This window comes from Plodia interpunctella, chromosome 27 (assembly GCF_027563975.2).
Source record: "Plodia interpunctella isolate USDA-ARS_2022_Savannah chromosome 27, ilPloInte3.2, whole genome shotgun sequence".
NCBI classification, from domain to species: Eukaryota; Metazoa; Arthropoda; class Insecta; order Lepidoptera; family Pyralidae; genus Plodia; species Plodia interpunctella.
The window spans coordinates 3,753,115-3,772,407 of NC_071320.1; the positions used below are offsets into that span (position 1 = coordinate 3,753,115).

At 38.2% G+C, this 19,293-nt stretch overlaps 1 protein-coding gene across 4 annotated transcripts in view; it reads right to left on the reverse strand.

The window, feature by feature from the left end:
- The window catches only part of LOC128681447 (uncharacterized transporter YutK-like), a 30,822-nt gene that overhangs the window by 2,984 nt on the left and 8,545 nt on the right, over positions 1-19,293 (reverse strand). For 3 of the 4 annotated variants that reach the window (XM_053765331.1, XM_053765330.2, XM_053765332.2), the window contains exons 2-13: positions 13,464-13,625; positions 13,017-13,097; positions 11,137-11,326; positions 9,460-9,631; positions 8,090-8,214; positions 7,353-7,489; positions 6,559-6,648; positions 5,833-5,994; positions 4,455-4,548; positions 1,674-1,833; positions 831-1,042; positions 53-168 (exon numbers count right to left, since the gene is read on the reverse strand). In XM_053765331.1, coding sequence (XP_053621306.1) covers positions 53-168; positions 831-1,042; positions 1,674-1,833; positions 4,455-4,548; positions 5,833-5,994; positions 6,559-6,648; positions 7,353-7,489; positions 8,090-8,214; positions 9,460-9,631; positions 11,137-11,326; positions 13,017-13,097; positions 13,464-13,502 — 1,578 coding nt within the window. In that variant the 5' untranslated portion in view covers positions 13,503-13,625. Of the gene's footprint in view, positions 1-52; positions 169-830; positions 1,043-1,673; positions 1,834-4,454; positions 4,549-5,832; positions 5,995-6,558; positions 6,649-7,352; positions 7,490-8,089; positions 8,215-9,459; positions 9,632-11,136; positions 11,327-11,627; positions 11,647-13,016; positions 13,098-13,463; positions 13,626-19,293 lie in introns of those variants that run through there. The other variant, XM_053765334.2, reaches the window with a different exon arrangement.

Consider the following 19,293-nt stretch of genomic DNA (forward strand, 5'->3'; position numbering starts at 1 on the left):
TTGTCAATAAGTACTATCAAATATTCGCTAATATTCACAGGACGATACACACCGACAGTAACCCTTCAGCCTTCATCTCCCCCATTCGCTGGTACGCCACAAACTCATTGACCACAGTCTTCAGACCGATCAGCGCTCCCACGCGCTCACACTCTTCCCAGGGCACCCCTGGATATCAAGAAAATATTTATGCTATGTAGGTACTCACATATTTAAAAAAAAAAGTCCCCTGTCGCGTCTATCTGTCACTACTCAGGAACTAAACTCAATAACTGCCGGACAGATTTGTATACGCTTTTCACCAATGGATAGTGGGGTTACTGGGGAAGATTTAGGTGTATAATTTTCTAGCTTCACTCCCGTAAGAATTTCGGGATAAAAGGTACCTTATGTGTTATTCCAGGTTATAATCTACTCGTGTACCAAATTTCATAACAATCCGTCCAGTAGATATTGCGTGAAAGTGGAACAAACATACGTACATCAAAAAAACAACAACAACACAAAACAAACACACATCCTCACAAACTTTACGCATTTATAATATTAGTAGGGTTATAATTATACCCCAGTGATGCCGAGATAGACCATTATAAGAGTGTATCAAACAACTACACGCGCATCAAACTTGTACTGCAATGCAGCGCGTATCTGCTATAAGAATCACGCGCACAACGGCTGCCGGCAGTGAGGAGTTGAGCGCCGGCACAGTCGCGTCTGCTTTAAATATTGCATGTTCAATATTGCATGCCTGAAAGGGCAATCGATTAAAACTAATACAATTAAATTACGATCCAACGACACAGATTAACAGATAAACAGAAACTCACCCATAACCCAACACAGCGGAATGAAGATCTTGCCAAACAGCCACTCAAGGTTGAATCCTTCGTAACCGAGCATGGCTCCGCAGTAGCCCAGGACGCCGTTGATGAAAGCGATGACGGAGATGAAGGCGACGAGGTTCGCGATGATGTTCAGGATCAGTGCGATGCCGTTCGTCGCGCCTCGAGTGGCGGCCGCGAGTGCTGATTGGTCCGAACTGGATGGTGTAATAAGAGACGAAAGTCTATCTCATTCTCTGAACAGACCAATGAACTTCTAGGGTTTGTGATTCAATTTGCAGTCATATCATTTATTCAGAAATAAGACCTTAACAAGCACTTTTTCAGGTCAAATTTTATATACAATAGCAATTTCTCACAAGCTACAAACTACTGGCATTTCAGAACGACCACTGCTGAAAAGAAATGCCGAAAGAAACTGGTGACCGCACTGTGATTTGTGTTGGTTGATTGCGTCTCACTGCATGACATCTCGATAGTGAAATGTGAATTGCAAACCAACACCAAACCTTAGAATCTAAGTCGAAACGAGCGGAAAAAAACTTTTTTTGATTTTTTGTTCCTTTTGTCGTCTCATGTCTGCCTATGGTTGAAATGGTCCTACCTAATGGGAGGACCGATCGGGTCTGGTGCTTGTGTTGTCTGGAAGTCGAATCTCGGTCGACAAGTCTAGAACGCGCAGTTGAAGTTTATAAAATTATGCATAAATAACACAGGTACATACAACATCTCACCCGGCCAGAGCGGAAAGATCTTCCAATTGTGGCGGTCGAGCATCGACCTAAATTATCAGCTTTACGTGCCTGATCTATCAGGTCTCCTACTGACCTGGTCACCGGCTGTATGTTGTCGACGGCAGTCAGCGATCTCTTAGTTTCCGGCATGAGAAGCTTGCAGTAGCAGATGGCGGCGGGGGCCGACATCACGCTGGCCGTGACCAAGTGAGCTGGTGACGCGCCAAACCCGATATACGCAGCCAGGATCGTGCCTGACCATTTTAAAATATAAAATTTGGGATATTTAAAGATTCATATTTGAGATAAAACTAGTTACTGGCACAATATTTTAGATACACGAGTTTTCTTTATAGTATTGGATACAAAGTCGTGTCTGAGGATTTCAACTTGAGTCTTTTTTGAATGCATCGTTGAATTAAACGTTATATGTAGAGTACCTACGTAAATAATAGTACCTAGTTGCCTGCAATACAATTGAATTTAATTGCATATACTAAATAAAATTGATAAAATAATTTAGTTTTTATATAATTGTTGTTTTTAAGTAGTTTAGTTGTAAACAAGCGGTGGTGGTGTAATGGTTAAGACGCCCGCCTGTGGATCGAAAGGTCCCAGGTTCGAATCCTACTCGTGCCACATGAGTTTGTATACCAATCTGACTTGTGTATAGTTGTTTTCATCGACCACCACTTGCTTCCGGTGAAGGAAAACATCGCGAGGAAACCGGCACACTGGTTGATTATTAACTTGTGTGTGAAATGGAGAAGGCAATAGCAAACCACTCCATTGCTAATGCCAAGAAAGTTGTTGTGTGTGTGTGTATAATTCCACGTAATGACCACGACCCCTCAGCCATGAGGAATACGACTATGAAGAAGAAGTTGTAAACAATTTTGTTTTGTAAAAAAATACTAAACAAAATTGTTTACAACTCTCATTGAAAAGTATTTAATAACGCTTTTAGAATCCAAGATTGATCACTTATATACCCGCTGCCGTACAAGTCCCATATATTTTTTTATCTTTGACTAAAGTATAAAAGTATATAATTTGACTTGATGGCAGCTGATAAACTATGACCGGCTTTCCGGATCACCCTGCCCAGAACCAGGCATAGACCTATGAAAGGAGATCGATACCCAGCACCCAGCAGAGGGAATCGGCTTGAAAAAGTTAATAATAATAATAATAAATAATATTTTTTTGATAACATTACAGGTACAGATAATATGAACTCTGAAGTCTGTGTTAGATAGAAACTGTGCTACAGACTTCAGACTTCCCACACTGTTGACACAAATTAAGTTATCAATTAACTTAATTAACTTATATAATAATAAAGCACTTATAAACTACCGATGTCACACACTAATATATATTCTAGTTGGTTACACAACACTTACGAACAAATCTTCAGTTGCATCGTAATCCATTGATTTTAATCTCTGTATCAAAATATTTTTGAATTCATGGTTACTGCATGTCCTAAATGTTTTTACATTTTTGTAAAATTTATTATAAATCCAAGGGGCACAATAGTCATAACCTTTCCTTCCAAAAGCTGTAGTTGTAATAGATGTTACAATCACCAATGGATATTGAAGGTGAAAACCCAGTTTGCACTATAATAAATACCTAGGTATCCAGCAATCCATTTATTATCATAGCGAATCACAGATATCAAATAAAATATTAAAAAAGTAATTACCTATTGTCCTTGAAAAGTATTTAGGTTATACAATCCATATGTACCAATATTGTAAATGCGAAAGTCTGTGTGTCTGTCCTGTTCTGCCACTGTTCCGTTTTCACTGCTAAACCGCTGGACCTATTTCGATGACATTTGGTATGAATGTAGTTAAGACCTCAACAACCAACCTTAAATATGGCTACTTTTTTTTTCAAAAATCAATCGCCATAAACTATTTGGGTGTATAAAAGTCATGTCGCTTCTGCTTTCGTAGAAATTCACGCGGGCGAAGCTTAGCAAACACTAGTTTCTTATAAAATACAATAATAAATAACACCGCTTCTAATTATCTTGCTAAGTGTCTTTAATTAGGAATACAAAAAATATACACAGAATCTATAATACTTTGGTATAACATAGTCGCTTCCTGCTGTCATGTAGGTGTACGCTTAGATCTTTGAAACTGCGCAACGTTTTTATAATAAACATTACTTTTACGACTACCAACCAGACCAAGTGATCGCATACCACTAGTAAACTTAAACTTAAACCACGATGTTTAGGAAAACTGAAAGCAAGTGGTGGTTTATGAAAATAATGCAGGCGGCAGATGGTATATAAGTTCATATTCGAACCTGGCACCTTCCGATCACAGGCGGATGGTCTTTAGCTAAGTCTAAAGATTCCAAAGTAAAGATGTGAGAAGAAGCGGCGCGTGGCGGAACATAAAACACAACATGGCGTCCACACGTCCTCTCATCATCATCGTCATATCGAGCGTGTTATCGCTAACACTGGTGTCAGATTTTATTCAAGTCGCCTAACGGCATCTGACATGACTTTTACGACTTCTTACCGCCATCTAGTGGCAGATATTCGCATACACATTGGTGAACTAAACCAGTCCACCAGTTTGCGGTTTCCTCACGATGTTTTCCTTCACCGGAAGCAAGTGGTGATCTATGAAAACTATTATACATGAGTTAGATTGATATACAAACTCATGTGGCACGCTTAGGATACACAAACCTATGACCGTTCGATCCACAGGCGTCTTAACCATTACACCACCACCGCTTCAAACGTCCTCTCTTTATTTAACACGAAAATTTGGGAAAAAAAGACACAGAATGTGGACGTCGGTAATGTGCTTGTATGTTTTTGGTAAGCCTTCAGATTTACCTGAGACAGTGGCGAATCCAGATCCCATTAGCACGTGTAGCTCGGAAGGCGTGAGGATGGACAGGTATGGCTTCACCAGCAGCAGGGATTCAGTCTGGAAATATTATATATTAATTCTATAAGTAACTTTTGTACCTAAACCATTGTGGCATGGACTGGCCACTTGTTTCTGTATTTTTATGACGATGTTATTAACTGTCAGTGTCAAGCTCAATAAATCAGTCTACAGCCAGCTTCCGTCTTTCATTCGTTGCATTGCGCAGTCGGTAGGATGCAACCATTACTTAGTTTTTTAGTCTGGCTGCGACCAAGGCCGTTGAAACATCAGCAACGTTAAATAAACAAGTTTATTTGTTAGACAAATTAAAAACCCCGACTTTCAATATACATTTCACTAGTTATATAGTTACTTTTGAACGGCTGAACCGATTTTAGTCAAATATATTTAAGAACCACCGCGAAAAAACTTCGAGTAAAAATGTAGGTTACAGTACTCCGAATAAAGGTAGTTTATACTGTATACTAGCGAATCCCCCTGGCCATGCACGGGTGCAATATTATGCATGTAAGTATAAACCTTCCTCTTCACCCTATGTTTTAAAAAAACCAGTATCAAAATCCGTTGCGTAGTTTTAAAGATCTAAGTATACATAAGCACAGACAGACAGCGGGAAGTGACTTTGTTATTTTAGTGATAAAATACAGGTTCTTTCCCGACACAAGTGATATCATTGTTTTTAATACTACCAATTACTTTAATTACTTTAAGATTACGATCATTGTAACACTTGTTTGGGGAATAAATAATATCAATATGAACACTAAGTAGGCAGCATGATAAGACACTCGGAAAGAAGGAAATCTTGCCGACGGCGCAATAGTTGGTTCAATTTCAAGCAGAACCACTACAGCGCCAGAAGAAGACTATATAGCCATAATTTTCTACATGGACTTCCACATCAGGTCAGAACATATGTCCACAAATAAGTTTTTAGAAGGGTACACAATTTGTCTTGTCTTCTGTCTTGAATCTTGTCTTTCGGACGAATACCATAGCTTAAATTGAAAGTTGACGTTTTTGCCATGTAGCGGGAGCCGCAGGGAAGACCTTCAGCCAGGCAGCGCCGGGGTCAGACGGTGTTGTGTCGGAGGTTGTATATATACTTCCAATCGTAAACGCACTGTCTGCGCGGTCTAGGCTTGTTAGCTTCTGTCGTGAGTCGACTGTAGCGCCATCTGTCCGTAGAGTCTTGGATCATTAATGTGGCTTGTATATTCGTTGCGTTGTGTATGTCGCGTGGTAAATATCAGTTTTTGAGCAGCCCACTTGCCCGATAACCCGCCAGAAGGCAGGCCCTTCCCTGAACAAAGTACTCACGTTGCCGAGGAACACGTTGCCGACGGCGATGACGCTCTCGCACACGGTGCTGCCGGCGGCCGCGCGCAGCAGCCGGCCCAGCTTCAAGCAGAACCACTGCAGCGCGCCCCAGAAGAACAGGACTTCCACCAGCATACTGAAGAAGAATATCACGGGCAGCGTCTGGAAAGGAAATGTCGATGAGCCTACTATATTGAGCCAGTGTTCGAATATTCTAAATATATTTGCCAGGAAATGTTGGAGTAAAAAGAGGCAGTATATCCGGATGAATAGTAAGTGAAACACTTCATACGACGAAAACAAGATACAATTTCGAACAGGACAACATTAGCTTTTCTCTACGTGATTTACGGCGACTTGTGATGTGTTTTTTGCCACTTTTTCGGGAACACTCCCAGTATTGACAAGTCGGTCACGGAAAACGGAATGGGAATTTTCCCAGGCCTGATCCTGGGAAGTATAAACTGCTAATACTACTTTGCGAAAATGAAACGCGCAGAATTTCTGAAAACAAAAAGAAACTCCTATAAAACTATCCGGAATTCCCATCCCATGGAATTAAGGAAATTTTTTTTTAGATGAAGGACTTGTTGCTTTATTGTATTCAAAAATTCTGAGATGATTCCGGATTCGATTAATTGAAATAAGTGCAGTATTCCTAGAAAAGGTACCTATGTTACTGGAACCATAGACATCTCTGGGCATGACCTGGGTAAATTTACTTACACTGAAAGCAAACACGCCTTCCTGCCTGACCAAGAGTTCACCGAAAGTGAAGGCTGCTCCCTCCACTCCGTAAGACAGGAACGTGGCTACCTGAAAGTTTTACAATACTATAAGGACGCAAGCACCAGAAAGACGATCGTTCCTTCCATTCCTGGACCTTTTTAACCATTTCCCCGAGAAAATAGAGAAGACACTATAGTGTCTTCTCTGGACACTAACTGGGTATAGGAAGGGAGTGTTCAGTTAAAAGGAGAGTGACAGTGCTAAATCGATATTGTGACGACATAAGCGGGACAAGGAAAACGCGCGTGGATCACGACTGTGAATCCTACTTATAAGGAATATTTTAGGATGGGGATGGAACAAGGGCTGTGTGACCCTACAAGATAGCAAATTCAAATCATTTATTCAGAAATTAGACCTTCACAGGCACTTATATTAAATAGTAATTTCTCACAAGCTACAAACTATTGTAATTATGGAACGACTACTGCTGAGAAGAAATGATGAAAGAAACTCATTTGAACAGTGTTGGCCAATCATGCCTATTATTGTTTCTTACATTACATTTCATTTCTTATACTATACATATAACTTTAGATGATATTATTATTTAGATAATTAATTTTATAATTTCATTTTGCCCCATCAAGTTACCTTGGTGAATCAAACTGACAACTTATTATATCGCAAAGGCTGTGCCAGTACCGGCTTGGGTTTTCGAAAATAAAACTTATACTTATACTTATATGTCGCTAAGGAAGGTGAGGGAAAAGGTATTCTTGAAATAATACCTTGTCGGAGAAGCACTGTAAGGCCACCCGTCCACTGTCCCACCTGATGAAGAGCAATCCAAACACGAACTGTATGAGCAGGCCCATCGTCACCGTCCGCCATTTCACGCGGCCCGGACTCGACGAGAACACGAAACCTTTGAAAATTTTACCAAAAACACATTAATAAAATTTATTAGTTCGTCAAGTACGTCCGTCTGTCTTCCAAATAAAATAAATATTATGCCAGCTCCACAGCTGTCGCCGAACTCGGAAACGCCGACGCGAATGCGTGAACTTTGCGCATTTATTTACCAAATACAATGAAAAGTCAGCAAGGTATACAGGCTAAAGTTTGGCAGAATGTTCGATGTCATTGTGGAGCCGGCATTAAGATTAATTAACGTTGGTCTTCCAAATATAGAAGAATATGTGTGATGTCTTCGTATCGACGAAGTATTAATCTTATGAAGGGACGCATACAGAATTACACATTGTCTATTATACGACTGTGGCGGTACTTGGCGGAGAAATACTCGTAATAGGTACAACGATAGAAGAAGATTCTATCGGACAGACGTCGCCGCCGTAGCTTGCTGAGTCAGTCGCCCAGTGACCACGGACCTTTGTAACAAGCTCCGAAACGTCTGGGAATTAGAAAAGGTATGTGTGCGCGTTTAACACCTGTTGTATATATATATCAATTTGTCTGTTGTTTTAAAAGCTAGACTATACAAAGCTGACAAGTAGAATATTACCCAAGAGCAGTAATATCCCAAGCCCCAACAACGATATCAAGCGCTCGGGCGCGCCCTGCGTGTCGATGTACAGGAACACGCCGATGCCAGCCAGCAGGAAGATGCTGAAGACCCAACGAAACCAACTGCAGATAAACAAGTTCTAAGGTTTACCAACAAAAATAGAAATACGTAACACGTTACTTACGTCCGCATGTTGTCCCGTTGTTCTTCCCGTTAGTGTACGCAAAGTGTAAACTAAGGTATGGACGCAATTACGTGCAACGTGTTTAAGTTTCATGGTAGCTCCACTGGGGCTACTTAAACTTAATGGTAACTTATACGATGTTACTGGGATTAGAACTTGATAATCAGAGAGTAGTGACAAATTACTATAATGCGTTTTTTTTTAAATACAATCATCACACGGATGGAGCTAGCCCCAAAGTAAGTTCGAGACTTGTGTTATGGGATACCAACTCAACGACACTATATTCTATAACAAATACATATATAGATAAACATCCAAGACCCGGGCCAATCAGAAAAAATCATTTTCCATCATGACCCGACCGGGGATCGAACCCGGTACCTCTCGGTTCTGAAGCAAGCACTTTACCACTGCGCCACCAAGGTCAAAAAACATGTATAAATACATATATTCGCGATAGGAATGCTTATGACGTTTTACTATCGAATCTTTTCGCAGTGAGACACGACAATTAAGTACATTGCGGCATTTTGATGCGAATGACACGACAATTAAGACAATGCGAAGAAACGTACTAATTATAACACTTTTACTTATAGTAATCAAAAGAATAAAATTTTGAAGATAATAATATTTATTTCATCTCATTACTAGTGGCTTGTCCCGGCGACGCTCGGGTAAATGTAAATAGTAAATTATACACCTAAACCTTCCTCGGGAATCACACTATCTTTTGGTGAAAACGTCATGAAAATACGTGCAGTAGTTTTTTTTAATTTATCGCGAACGCGGCAGAGGATTTTGTTTTATAATAAGTAATATATATGTAAGCATCATTTTCAACATTGAATTAAAAAGGCGTGTTTCAAACAAATCCATTCAAGTTAAACTAACTTGTTAAAATTTATCAACTGATTTACTAAGGAACTAGTATGATAACAAGTTTGTTACCGCTACAATTTTTGAACGGCTGAACCGATTTTGATCAAATATATCTAAGAACCACCGCATAAAAATTAGCCATTAAATATTTTTTATTTAATGGCTAATTTGGAGCTAATTTGGAAATCGTTTCACCCGTTGATGAGCTACGGTGCCACGTACACAGACAGACACACTTAGCGGTCAAACTTATGACAGCCCTCTTTTTGCGTCGGGGTTTAAAAACGAAAATACAAACCTATATTTCCACAAGTATCCAAAAAACGCCTCCACTTTATTCCAGATTTTCTTTTCGAACCACCTCCCAAAGAACCTCTTCACCACGAGGAAGTAGATGAGGAAGAAGTAGATTATGGTGAATAATGCTATGAGGCTGCCGAACCCGCTACACAGCTCCAGACGCGGGGCAACTGTTCACACATCAAATCAATAATTATTTGATACTAGCTAAATCACTCGGGAACAGTTATTTCTTCGTATTTAAAATGGAATAAAATAGTTGTAAAATATTTTTTATTGTACTATAGTTTAGTGTTGGTTATTTATGGCTAAGTTAACTTTATAATTACTTTTCACTTTACAAACTCACAATAACATCTTCTTGTTAAGTTTAAGATAAGCACTCGCACCTGCAATGTTGGCAACAATTGAAAATCAGTGTTTCTGTACCTAATAAGGTGCAGAAAGTTTCGTTGAGTGGTATTTTTGCCTTGCTGCAGCACACCAATTTGTTTAACTTTATTTTTTTATTATAAGGCTTGTCTGTATTTGGTGTCTGTGGCAAATCAAATCAACGAATTATCTATGCACCAAAGTGTTTTTGTTGCATTTTTTTTTTATTAGCATTTAGCGCCACCCTCAAATATAGTGTACCGATACCTAATACCTATAATACAAGTCTCGCGAATCCCACGGGAACAATAGTTTTTTTTTGTGGCAACACTAAATGTCAAAGTCATGAAAAGGAGGAGATGACAGAGGTTTCGCGCCAAACAGTTCGAAACCAGTGCTGTTCGGGGATTGTCTTTAAGTTAAGATATATTTTGTGAACCACAATAAAACAAGTTATTTAGACATAAGCCGCTTATTATTAACTACGATATAGTGATGTGACCTACCTGTGACTTTCCTTATACACCGGAGTCACCCCAAAACTCTTAAATACTTAATATATGTATATTGCGAAATTCCAAGAAGATTGGTTGAGTAGATAACACGTGAAGAGGTAATAAATAAATGAAACTTATTTCCGCATTTATAATATTACTTGGGATTGGGATTTACCAGAGGTAGACCTTAGTAAAAAGGTCGTCTGCACGAGTACCTTCACCGTCAAACAGCAGTTGCTTGCATTATTGTGGGTTTGAAGGGTGAAAGAGTGTGACAAAAGATTCTAGGCCACAAAGTAGGCGACGCCCGTATGACACCCTTGGTGTTCAATGCGTTGATTAAACTGTGGTGGCCACTTACCATCTGATGGATATATAGAGAAAATTATTAAATATGTTACTGGCGGCCCGACCTAAACCTTCCTCCGAAATGTCAGTATCTTTAAAAAAAATGAATCAAAATCTAATGAATAGGGACACAGGGAAGTGACTATGTTTTATTCTACGTATTATGTGACTTTCAGATCCTTGTGGACTGCATTCAATAAGAATTTATTTTTGTTTTACCTTACGTAATATTATAAATGCGAAAGTTTGTGAGGATGTGTGTATGTATGTAGGTATGTATGTTTGTCACTCTTTCACGCAAAATCTACTGGAGCGATTGTTATGACATTTGGTACACGCGTAACAAGTAACATACTTTTTAGGTATCCCGAAATTCTCACGCGAGCGAAGCCCCGGGGCGCAGCTAGTACTTCAATATTTAGACAATCTAAATTAAGATAGCGAGAGACAAAACTTACGTAATTCATTGGAATAGTGAAAATAGCTCGCTATGAAGAACGCCCAAGCGCCAAGGTTCAGCACGGCCAGGAAGATTACTTTCATGATCGCGCTATGTTTGGAGAAGAACTTGCCGGCCGAGTCCTGGGACTTTGTCAGCGTCTTCTCCAGCCACCCTGACGGTTGGTACTCCAGCTCTTCTAACAGGACCTGAGAGGATGAGAAATGAAGGATGAGTGTAAGAGAGAGACCGCTGACTGGCCGAGATATATCTCGTCGCGACAAATTTTCTCTAAAGAAAATTTATCAATAAACACATAAAATGAATAAATAATTCCGGTATATTTAAGTTTACAGTATGACGTAATTAGAATGGTCGACGACTTAACAACGAATATTTTGTATTATTATATCGACCTACGTCTTTATTGTTTGATTTTTATATGATGCTAAGGACGAAATTCTGAACCTGTGTTTTTGAATATGAAATCTTACATATATAGAAACTAACTGTTTACCGCGGCTTCGGGTATCGAGATATTTTAAGTATCCCTAAATAATTTATTTTCTTTTGTCTACCAATAATCAGATTATGTAACTTATCATGACATTCGTCATAACTACTACATTTTAATAACTATGGTTTCCCGTCGTAGTGAAATACAACATGTGTTAAGCACTGTTGGTGCAACAATAGCTTTTATCGTGAAACATGATCGTTATGTTGACGTTATGTTAAGTCATAAAAAATCAATCCGATTACAATCAGGTGCACTGTATAACAATTTAATTGCCGAGGATGGAGTGCGTGAATTTTACACTTTAACATTATACGAGTATATGTTTACTTTGATGCTTTTATTTGTTACTAGCTGTTTAACCTCGGCTTCGCCCATTAAAATTCAAATTCAAATCATTTATTCAGAAATTAGACCTTCACAGGCACTTTTTCTCGTCAATATTTATAGTTATTTCTCACAAGCTACAAACTACTGGCATTTCGGAACGACCACTGCTGAGAAGAAATGCCGAAAGAAACTCATTTGAACAGTGTTGATCCCTATCATGCCAGATCGGCTTACCATTATTGTTTCTTACAATGTTTTTTTTCTTTCTAATAATATAAAAAAGTACATAATGTACATAGTCAAAAGATTCACAGTACATAGTCAAAAGAAATTCCCTCGGGAACAGTTTTAAAATAGTATTAAAATGGTATTTGGATAATCGAATTAAAATATCCATAGCGCATTTGAAATACACACAGCGCCATCTATAATAGAATACAGATTTTTCCCAAATCCCACAGGAGCAATGGTTGTCCGAAAGGTACCTACCCTATGTCTTTCATACATACATATATTTGCGAAATTTCAAGAAGATTGGTTAAGTAGATAACGCGTGGAAAGGTAACAAACAAACTTACTTTCGCATTTATAATATTACCTAGTTGGGATTGGGATATTAGCAAAGAGTGTAAGCGAGTGCAAAGTGGAGAAGAAAAAGTAGCAAAGCGAACCCTTGATCACACGTTTTTCGGATGACGGAGCAATCAGGAATATTTTCAAATGAGAGAGAACGACCTTGATATTTTTAACGTGTATGTGTGTGTATGGTATATAGGTACCTACTAATCCACTTTTTGAGGAATAGAATTACTATGACTATTTAAGTATTTATTAGAAAAAATGTCTTTGTTACAGAATTACTTATACAATTAATAAAACAGATACATATTTTACAATTTTTAAATTGGTGGGAATCAAATAGAGCGTAGGTTGTGACTTACAGTCATCGACACCGTTCCACCCGATCAAAAGCTGGTTTCATTGGATTGTCAATAATTTACTGATATTTCTGATTTTACAAGACATTTAATATTCAATGGTTATCTACTCACCCCATTTCCGTTGAGATCCTGTCCAGGTTTTAAAGCCCCGTTTCGTTTTTGCTCGTCACCTATCTGCAAGTGCTGTTCGGTCTGTAAATTAATTAACAATAAATAAAACTGTGGAATCTTTTATTTATCTAACTACTTAAGTACCTACATATAATCATCGTCCAGTAGGCTGGCAATGAGGATATAAAAAAACAGTTTTTTTTTATTACTAAATATATACGTTATAAATATATACGTTTCCTTACGTACTTAATAAATATATACGTTTCCTTGGGCGGAACAAAAGTGTCTGTTTTGTTCCCGGCAAAGGAACGGGAGAACGTTCCCATTCCCATACCACATCCCGATAATATGTTTCCGAGAAAGTGGGAACATTCCTGAAACGGCACATCTACTACTTAGTACTACTTAGTAGCTATTAGTTTAAGTGTGTGTGTGTCTACGTACCTTTTCTATTTTACTATCCTCTTCTACATGAGCTTCCATATTGACTAGATTTTATCACTTTATGTCACTGGGATTGATATTTAATAATATAATTTATTTACTACGTTGTAATTATTGTGTAATATGCGAGTATTCTGATTTACAATATATTCTGGACTCCATCTGAAAAAAAAAAGAAAATTTATAAAAAAATTAAAAGCCGTCACAATTTCAACCATAGAATAGGCCCCGCGCGCGGGCTTTCTATCGTTGCACTTTTACAATATTTGACATTGACAGAACGAGACAAAACATAAGTACTTCAGCTTAGTATTCTTTAACTTTTTTATGAAAATAAAATTGAGGATAAAAAAAAGTTTATGAGGTTTATTGAAAAAAAAAGCAATATATTTTTTTATTTTATATTTAAACAACTGAATAAAATTTTTGACAGATTATTATCTGTTCTACCGCTGAAGTAGCATAAACACCTGTCAACTCTGGACAGACTATTCGTTAAAATCTATGAATGGCGTTAGAGTCGTCTACAACAATATTTTTAGACACCTGATGGGCCTTTTGTAGTGCTTCGGAAATGTATACCCGATTTCGGGTCGACTCATTTAACGCTATTCATAGAAAAAGAATAGCTTCTTTTATGTCGAGAGTCTATAGGTGTAAAAACAAAATTATCCGCAGCCTGTCTACACGACTGCTGACGACCACAACATATAAGTGTTGGGTTAAATTGACGCATGGTAATGGGTAGTTTCCTATTACCATTAATAATTAAATAGGTTTTTAGTGAACAACAGAATTTATTTTGTAATATGGATCTTGTGTCTGCAATAAAGAATTATTATTATTATTTGTATCTCCTTTTGGGATTCACGGCACATAGTCCGGTCCTTTGAGAGGCTTGCGTGGGGATATGAATCCAACACGTAGAGGCCCTTTGGAGAATTTTGATGTTGTGTAGGTCTCCCGCCAAGACCCGCTCCCGGATATACCAATGAAATGATATGCCCATGAGCAGGTCTCGGCGGGAGTGTGAACTCTTGCAGAATAATGGATAGAAGGTCTATAGAATGAAATTTGGATGGACTGGTCTATAGAATGAAATTTGGATGGATTGAGAATGGGCTATTGCAAAGAGTTCGGTCACCTGCCATAATCATGATAACTGACTATTCAGTGGCAGGTGGTGACTCGCCGCTCAATGGATGGGCCCCTCAAATCAGTCGCCGCGATTGGCGACAAAGGGGCAACATTGGCGTGGGCGGCTAAGGGTGTAGAGAGGTGAGTCTGCGGGGCGCGAAATCATGGTGATCCAGTCAGACGACCCCGGCGTTATGACATTTTACACTTCCACCCTTCGAGCATATAGCTCTCGCGACTCCACTCTGGCCGGCCGGTGAAGGCAAGCCAGAGGTAGGGGTCCTGTTACCTCTCGGTTTCCACTCCGACCTTGGGGAAGGAAGGCGGAGGTGAGGAACAGGGGCCTCCCCTGGGAGCACTCAGGTCCGTGGGGTCGCTACTCCCCAACAGCTCGCCACAAGCTGCCCTGCGGGCTTATTATTATTATAAAAACCTTCTCTTGGAACAATCCTACCAATTTTAGATTATTAGCCCAAGTTGAAATGAAGGTCAAAATTGTTATTACGCTACTTATTATCACGCGACGTGCTGAGATTTGAATAAAAATAAGGAAAATGGCGCTTCATCGGACGTGACGAAATGGCGAACTCCAAGTGTAGACAATGACAATATTTTCATGCTATTTAGTTAACATAATATGTGTTGTTATGTATAACAGCCAGGGATATAACAAAAACTACGCTGTCATTAAATGTCTGTAGAAAAAACTTAAAAAACGGATAAGAAAAGTGATATATTTTTCGTAAGAACTTATTAGATAAATTTTTTCTGTGAATTAGTTTTTTCGAATAATTTTCCTGTTTTTAGTTAAGTTTCCTGTCTTATTGTCTAGTCTTAGAATATACTTAGTTACGTACGTACATGTGTTATTATTTAAATTTTGTTTTAATCCATGCTAATATTATAAATGCACAAGTGTGTCCGTCTGTCTCTCTGTCTGTCTGTTCCGCTTTCACGACGAAACCGCAATCCAGCGGCTAAAGACTCCCGTTGAAACATAGTCTTTTTTTTTTCGAACCCCCAAATTCAATAATGGGGTGTGAAAGTTTGTATGAAAATCCTGTTTGTTTCAAATTTACGCGGGGAAAAGCTACTTTACTATAAATTGTATTACCTAATTTTTTCAAAAGGTATCAACATTCTCAAGTTCGTATCCTACTCGTGCCATATGAGTTTGTATACCAATCTGACTCACATAAGTATAGTAAGTAGTTTTCATAGACCACCACTTGCTTCCTGTGAAGGAAAACATCGTGAGGAAACCTGCACACTGTTGGACAGTTCACTAGTGTGTATGCGACTACCTGCCACTAGATGGCGGTAAGTAGTCGTAAAAGTCATGTCAGATGACTTTAGGCGACTTGAATAAAATCTGACACCAGTGTTAGCGATAACACGCTCGATACGATGATGATGATGACCTAACCTTTTTCTTTATTTTCGGGTAAAGTAAAAATCTATGTTAGATTTCATTTTCTACACATAATCTAACACCTGAGTGTGTTCCCGCCCTAACCACTCTATATCATATACGAGAGATACATATGTACTACTTACGTGGTAAACTAAAATAGAAATATGGCAAAATTTATTATCATTGCATATCACAACTGTTTATACTGTAAACCTTGAAACAATGTATGCCTTCGGCTTTGCTTGTACTGTGATAAGCGTGAATGTTTTTTTTTATGGTCAGCTAGTTATAATAATAGCGACTACCTTCGACTTCCATCAGTAACAAGTGAGTCTGAAACGGTTCTCCGGCAATTGCTTCGTCTACGAATGTTTCGTCGACAGAATGTTTCGACATCGGGCGTTTGAACGACAGAAACCTTCATCTACGAACGATTCGCCGATAGAATGTCTCCTGTATTCTGTATTCGAAACGTTCGTAGACGAAGCAATTGTCGGAGAACAGTTAGACTCGTAACAAGTGGGTACCAAATCCAAAAACCGTAACAGATAGATTATACTTAATTTTAATTTATGTACTTACTAGCTGCGTCCCGGGGCTTCGTTCCCGTGGGAATTTCGGGATAAAAAGTACCTTATGTGTTATTGCAAGTTATTTCTACCCGTGTATCAAACTTCGTAACAACAACAAACTGTAAACATTCCGAAAATATACTGTGCATCCTTATCCTTACATATTATAAAAAAAATTATCTGCCGAATCTGTCTCGATAAACTCAAAAACTACTGTATGGATTTTCATGCGGTTTTCACCATTAAATAGTGTGATTATTGAGGTTTGGGTGTATCATTTATTATGTTTTTACCCGAGCGAAGCCGGGGCACTAAAGTTTGTAAAGCAATTAAATTTGGAATATAAATAAAAAAATTAAAATAAGTATGTCAGTTGTTTTTAAACTGCATGGACGGACACGTGGTACAGTCGGCAGCACACCGACCTATCCGAATTCACTGCAAATTCATCTTTATTACCTAGTCACAAAACACCAGTGTACTTGAGTACGAATGTACTAATACATGCAATATTGCATCGCAATGTCGATTCATGGCCATCGCAAGTTAAAATGTCTAAAGGAAAAACAAGTCTTCTTGACTATCACTATACCTACATAATATCAAACAAAGTCGCTGTCCGATGTCTGTCTGTCACTATACTAGTCAACGGATTTTGAAGAGGGATTTTTAATAGATAGAGCGATTCATGAGGAAGTAAGTATTATGTACAAAGCCGGAACGGGCCGCTAATAATTACAAAAAAAACTTGTGTAATCCTGAATGTGTGGTTCCGCCCTAAAATAGAACCACTTCATATCCTTCCGTGGATGTCGCACGACGCGACTAGGGATACAGCGATACAGCCTTAGCAGTTCTGTTTCATCTTTGCGTGATCCCGATTACATTGGGAGCTATGACGCTCGAAGTCCAAAGTTCGTAAAAAATAACCATGCAATTATGAAGATTTGGCTATGATTTTATAACCGGCCGCTTGGCTGAAGTCAACCCTCTTTGGTAATGCTATTGTTCCCTATCAGCTATTAATTTGACGACCTCGGTGGCGCAGTGCTAAAATACTTGCCTCTGAACCGAGAGGTGCCGGGTTCGATCCCCGGTCGGGTCATGATGCAAAATGATCTTTTTCTGATTGTTTGTTGTTGTTACATTATCCCATAACTCGAATTTACTTTGGGGCTAACTCAATCTGTGTAATTTGTCCTAATATAGTTACTTCTTTATTAATAGTCTTGTGTCCTTCAGTCGCCTCGTACGACATCCACAGGATATGGAAAGGTCCTATTCTAAGGCGGGACCAAATGTCTCATCGGCACCTCACAGCCTTGACAGTAATAGCATTGCCAAATAGGGTTATCTTCAGACAGCCGGTTAGGCGAATTTTCAATTTTTTTTTGGGTACTAGGGAGACTCAGTTAGGAAAATTACTAGGATCTCGTGTCATTCTAAATACTAGGTAACTATTTGCATACTACGTTTCATCTTACAGTTGTAGTGTAAACAATCTTATCGTCTTTTTATTCTACAAATCAACATGTTTGTAACGTGATATCTTTCGAATAGTTGGTCTAATTTTGATGAAATTTAAAAGGTATATATAGGATCTGTCAATAGAGAACTTTTAAGTTCGTGTGGCAACGAAATCGGTTAAGTCGTTTTGGAAATATTCACAATTTTGTAAAAAAAAATAGTGTTCGCGAGGTTAAGTTCTCGGCGAACAACTAGTTATTTTCCAGCAATTTAAATTAAAACTGGACAATATTTTACTTTTGAATTTGATTTGAGGTAACCGTTTATTTATTTTCAACAAAATCTATACTTCCAATTCCAATGCGATAGTCTGTCTGTCTGTCTGTCTGTCCGCTTTCACGGCTAAACCGCTGGACCTATTCAAAATTCAAAATAATTAATTTGCTCTAAAACAGAGTACAGGAGATATCATTATTGTTCATTACAGAAAGAAAAGAACAGCCTATTTTTCTATTTGTAATAGCATGCAAATGTTTGCACATATAAAATACAAGTCAAAAAGTAAATTAAATAAAATTAGAATTGCAATGTTAACTGAATTAAATTTATGATAATTTGTTCCAATGTCAAATTAATATTTATTGATTTTTATTCTTTTATTACACTTGTCCAGGAGCCATTAATTTAATTGCCTTTTAAAATATTTTAATTAAATTTGGTATGTATATAGTTAAAGAACTCCGTTCCAACGTAGGCTACTTCTATTTTCAAAAATCAACCCCCAAATGACTATAATGGGGGGGGGGGTGAAAGTTTGTATGAAAATCATGTCTGACCCGCTTTAGCAGAGAAATCCTTCCGGGATCCGCGATCTAATTCAACATAAAAGTACTGTGAAGATTACTTTAGGTCTCGTAAAAGAAAATTATGTGATTCATAAAAAGGAATTTGTGTGTTAATACAATTTTAATTATCAGTTGATATATACTTAATTGATATCAAACGGACAAATACGATGCGACATTTCTTGTCTAATCTTGAAGTACTTATGTAGCCTCAATGTAATGATATTTTTTAATATGCATAACGTTATCATACCAAAACACAGCTTCTTTTTCTTTGCGTGTCGTTAGCAAACCTATAAAGCATTTTGAACCGTGCCAATTTAACACAGACATAAGAACATTGCATGGTAGTGTTGTTATTCTGTGCAATTCGATGGCTTCTTCAGAAGCTGGTG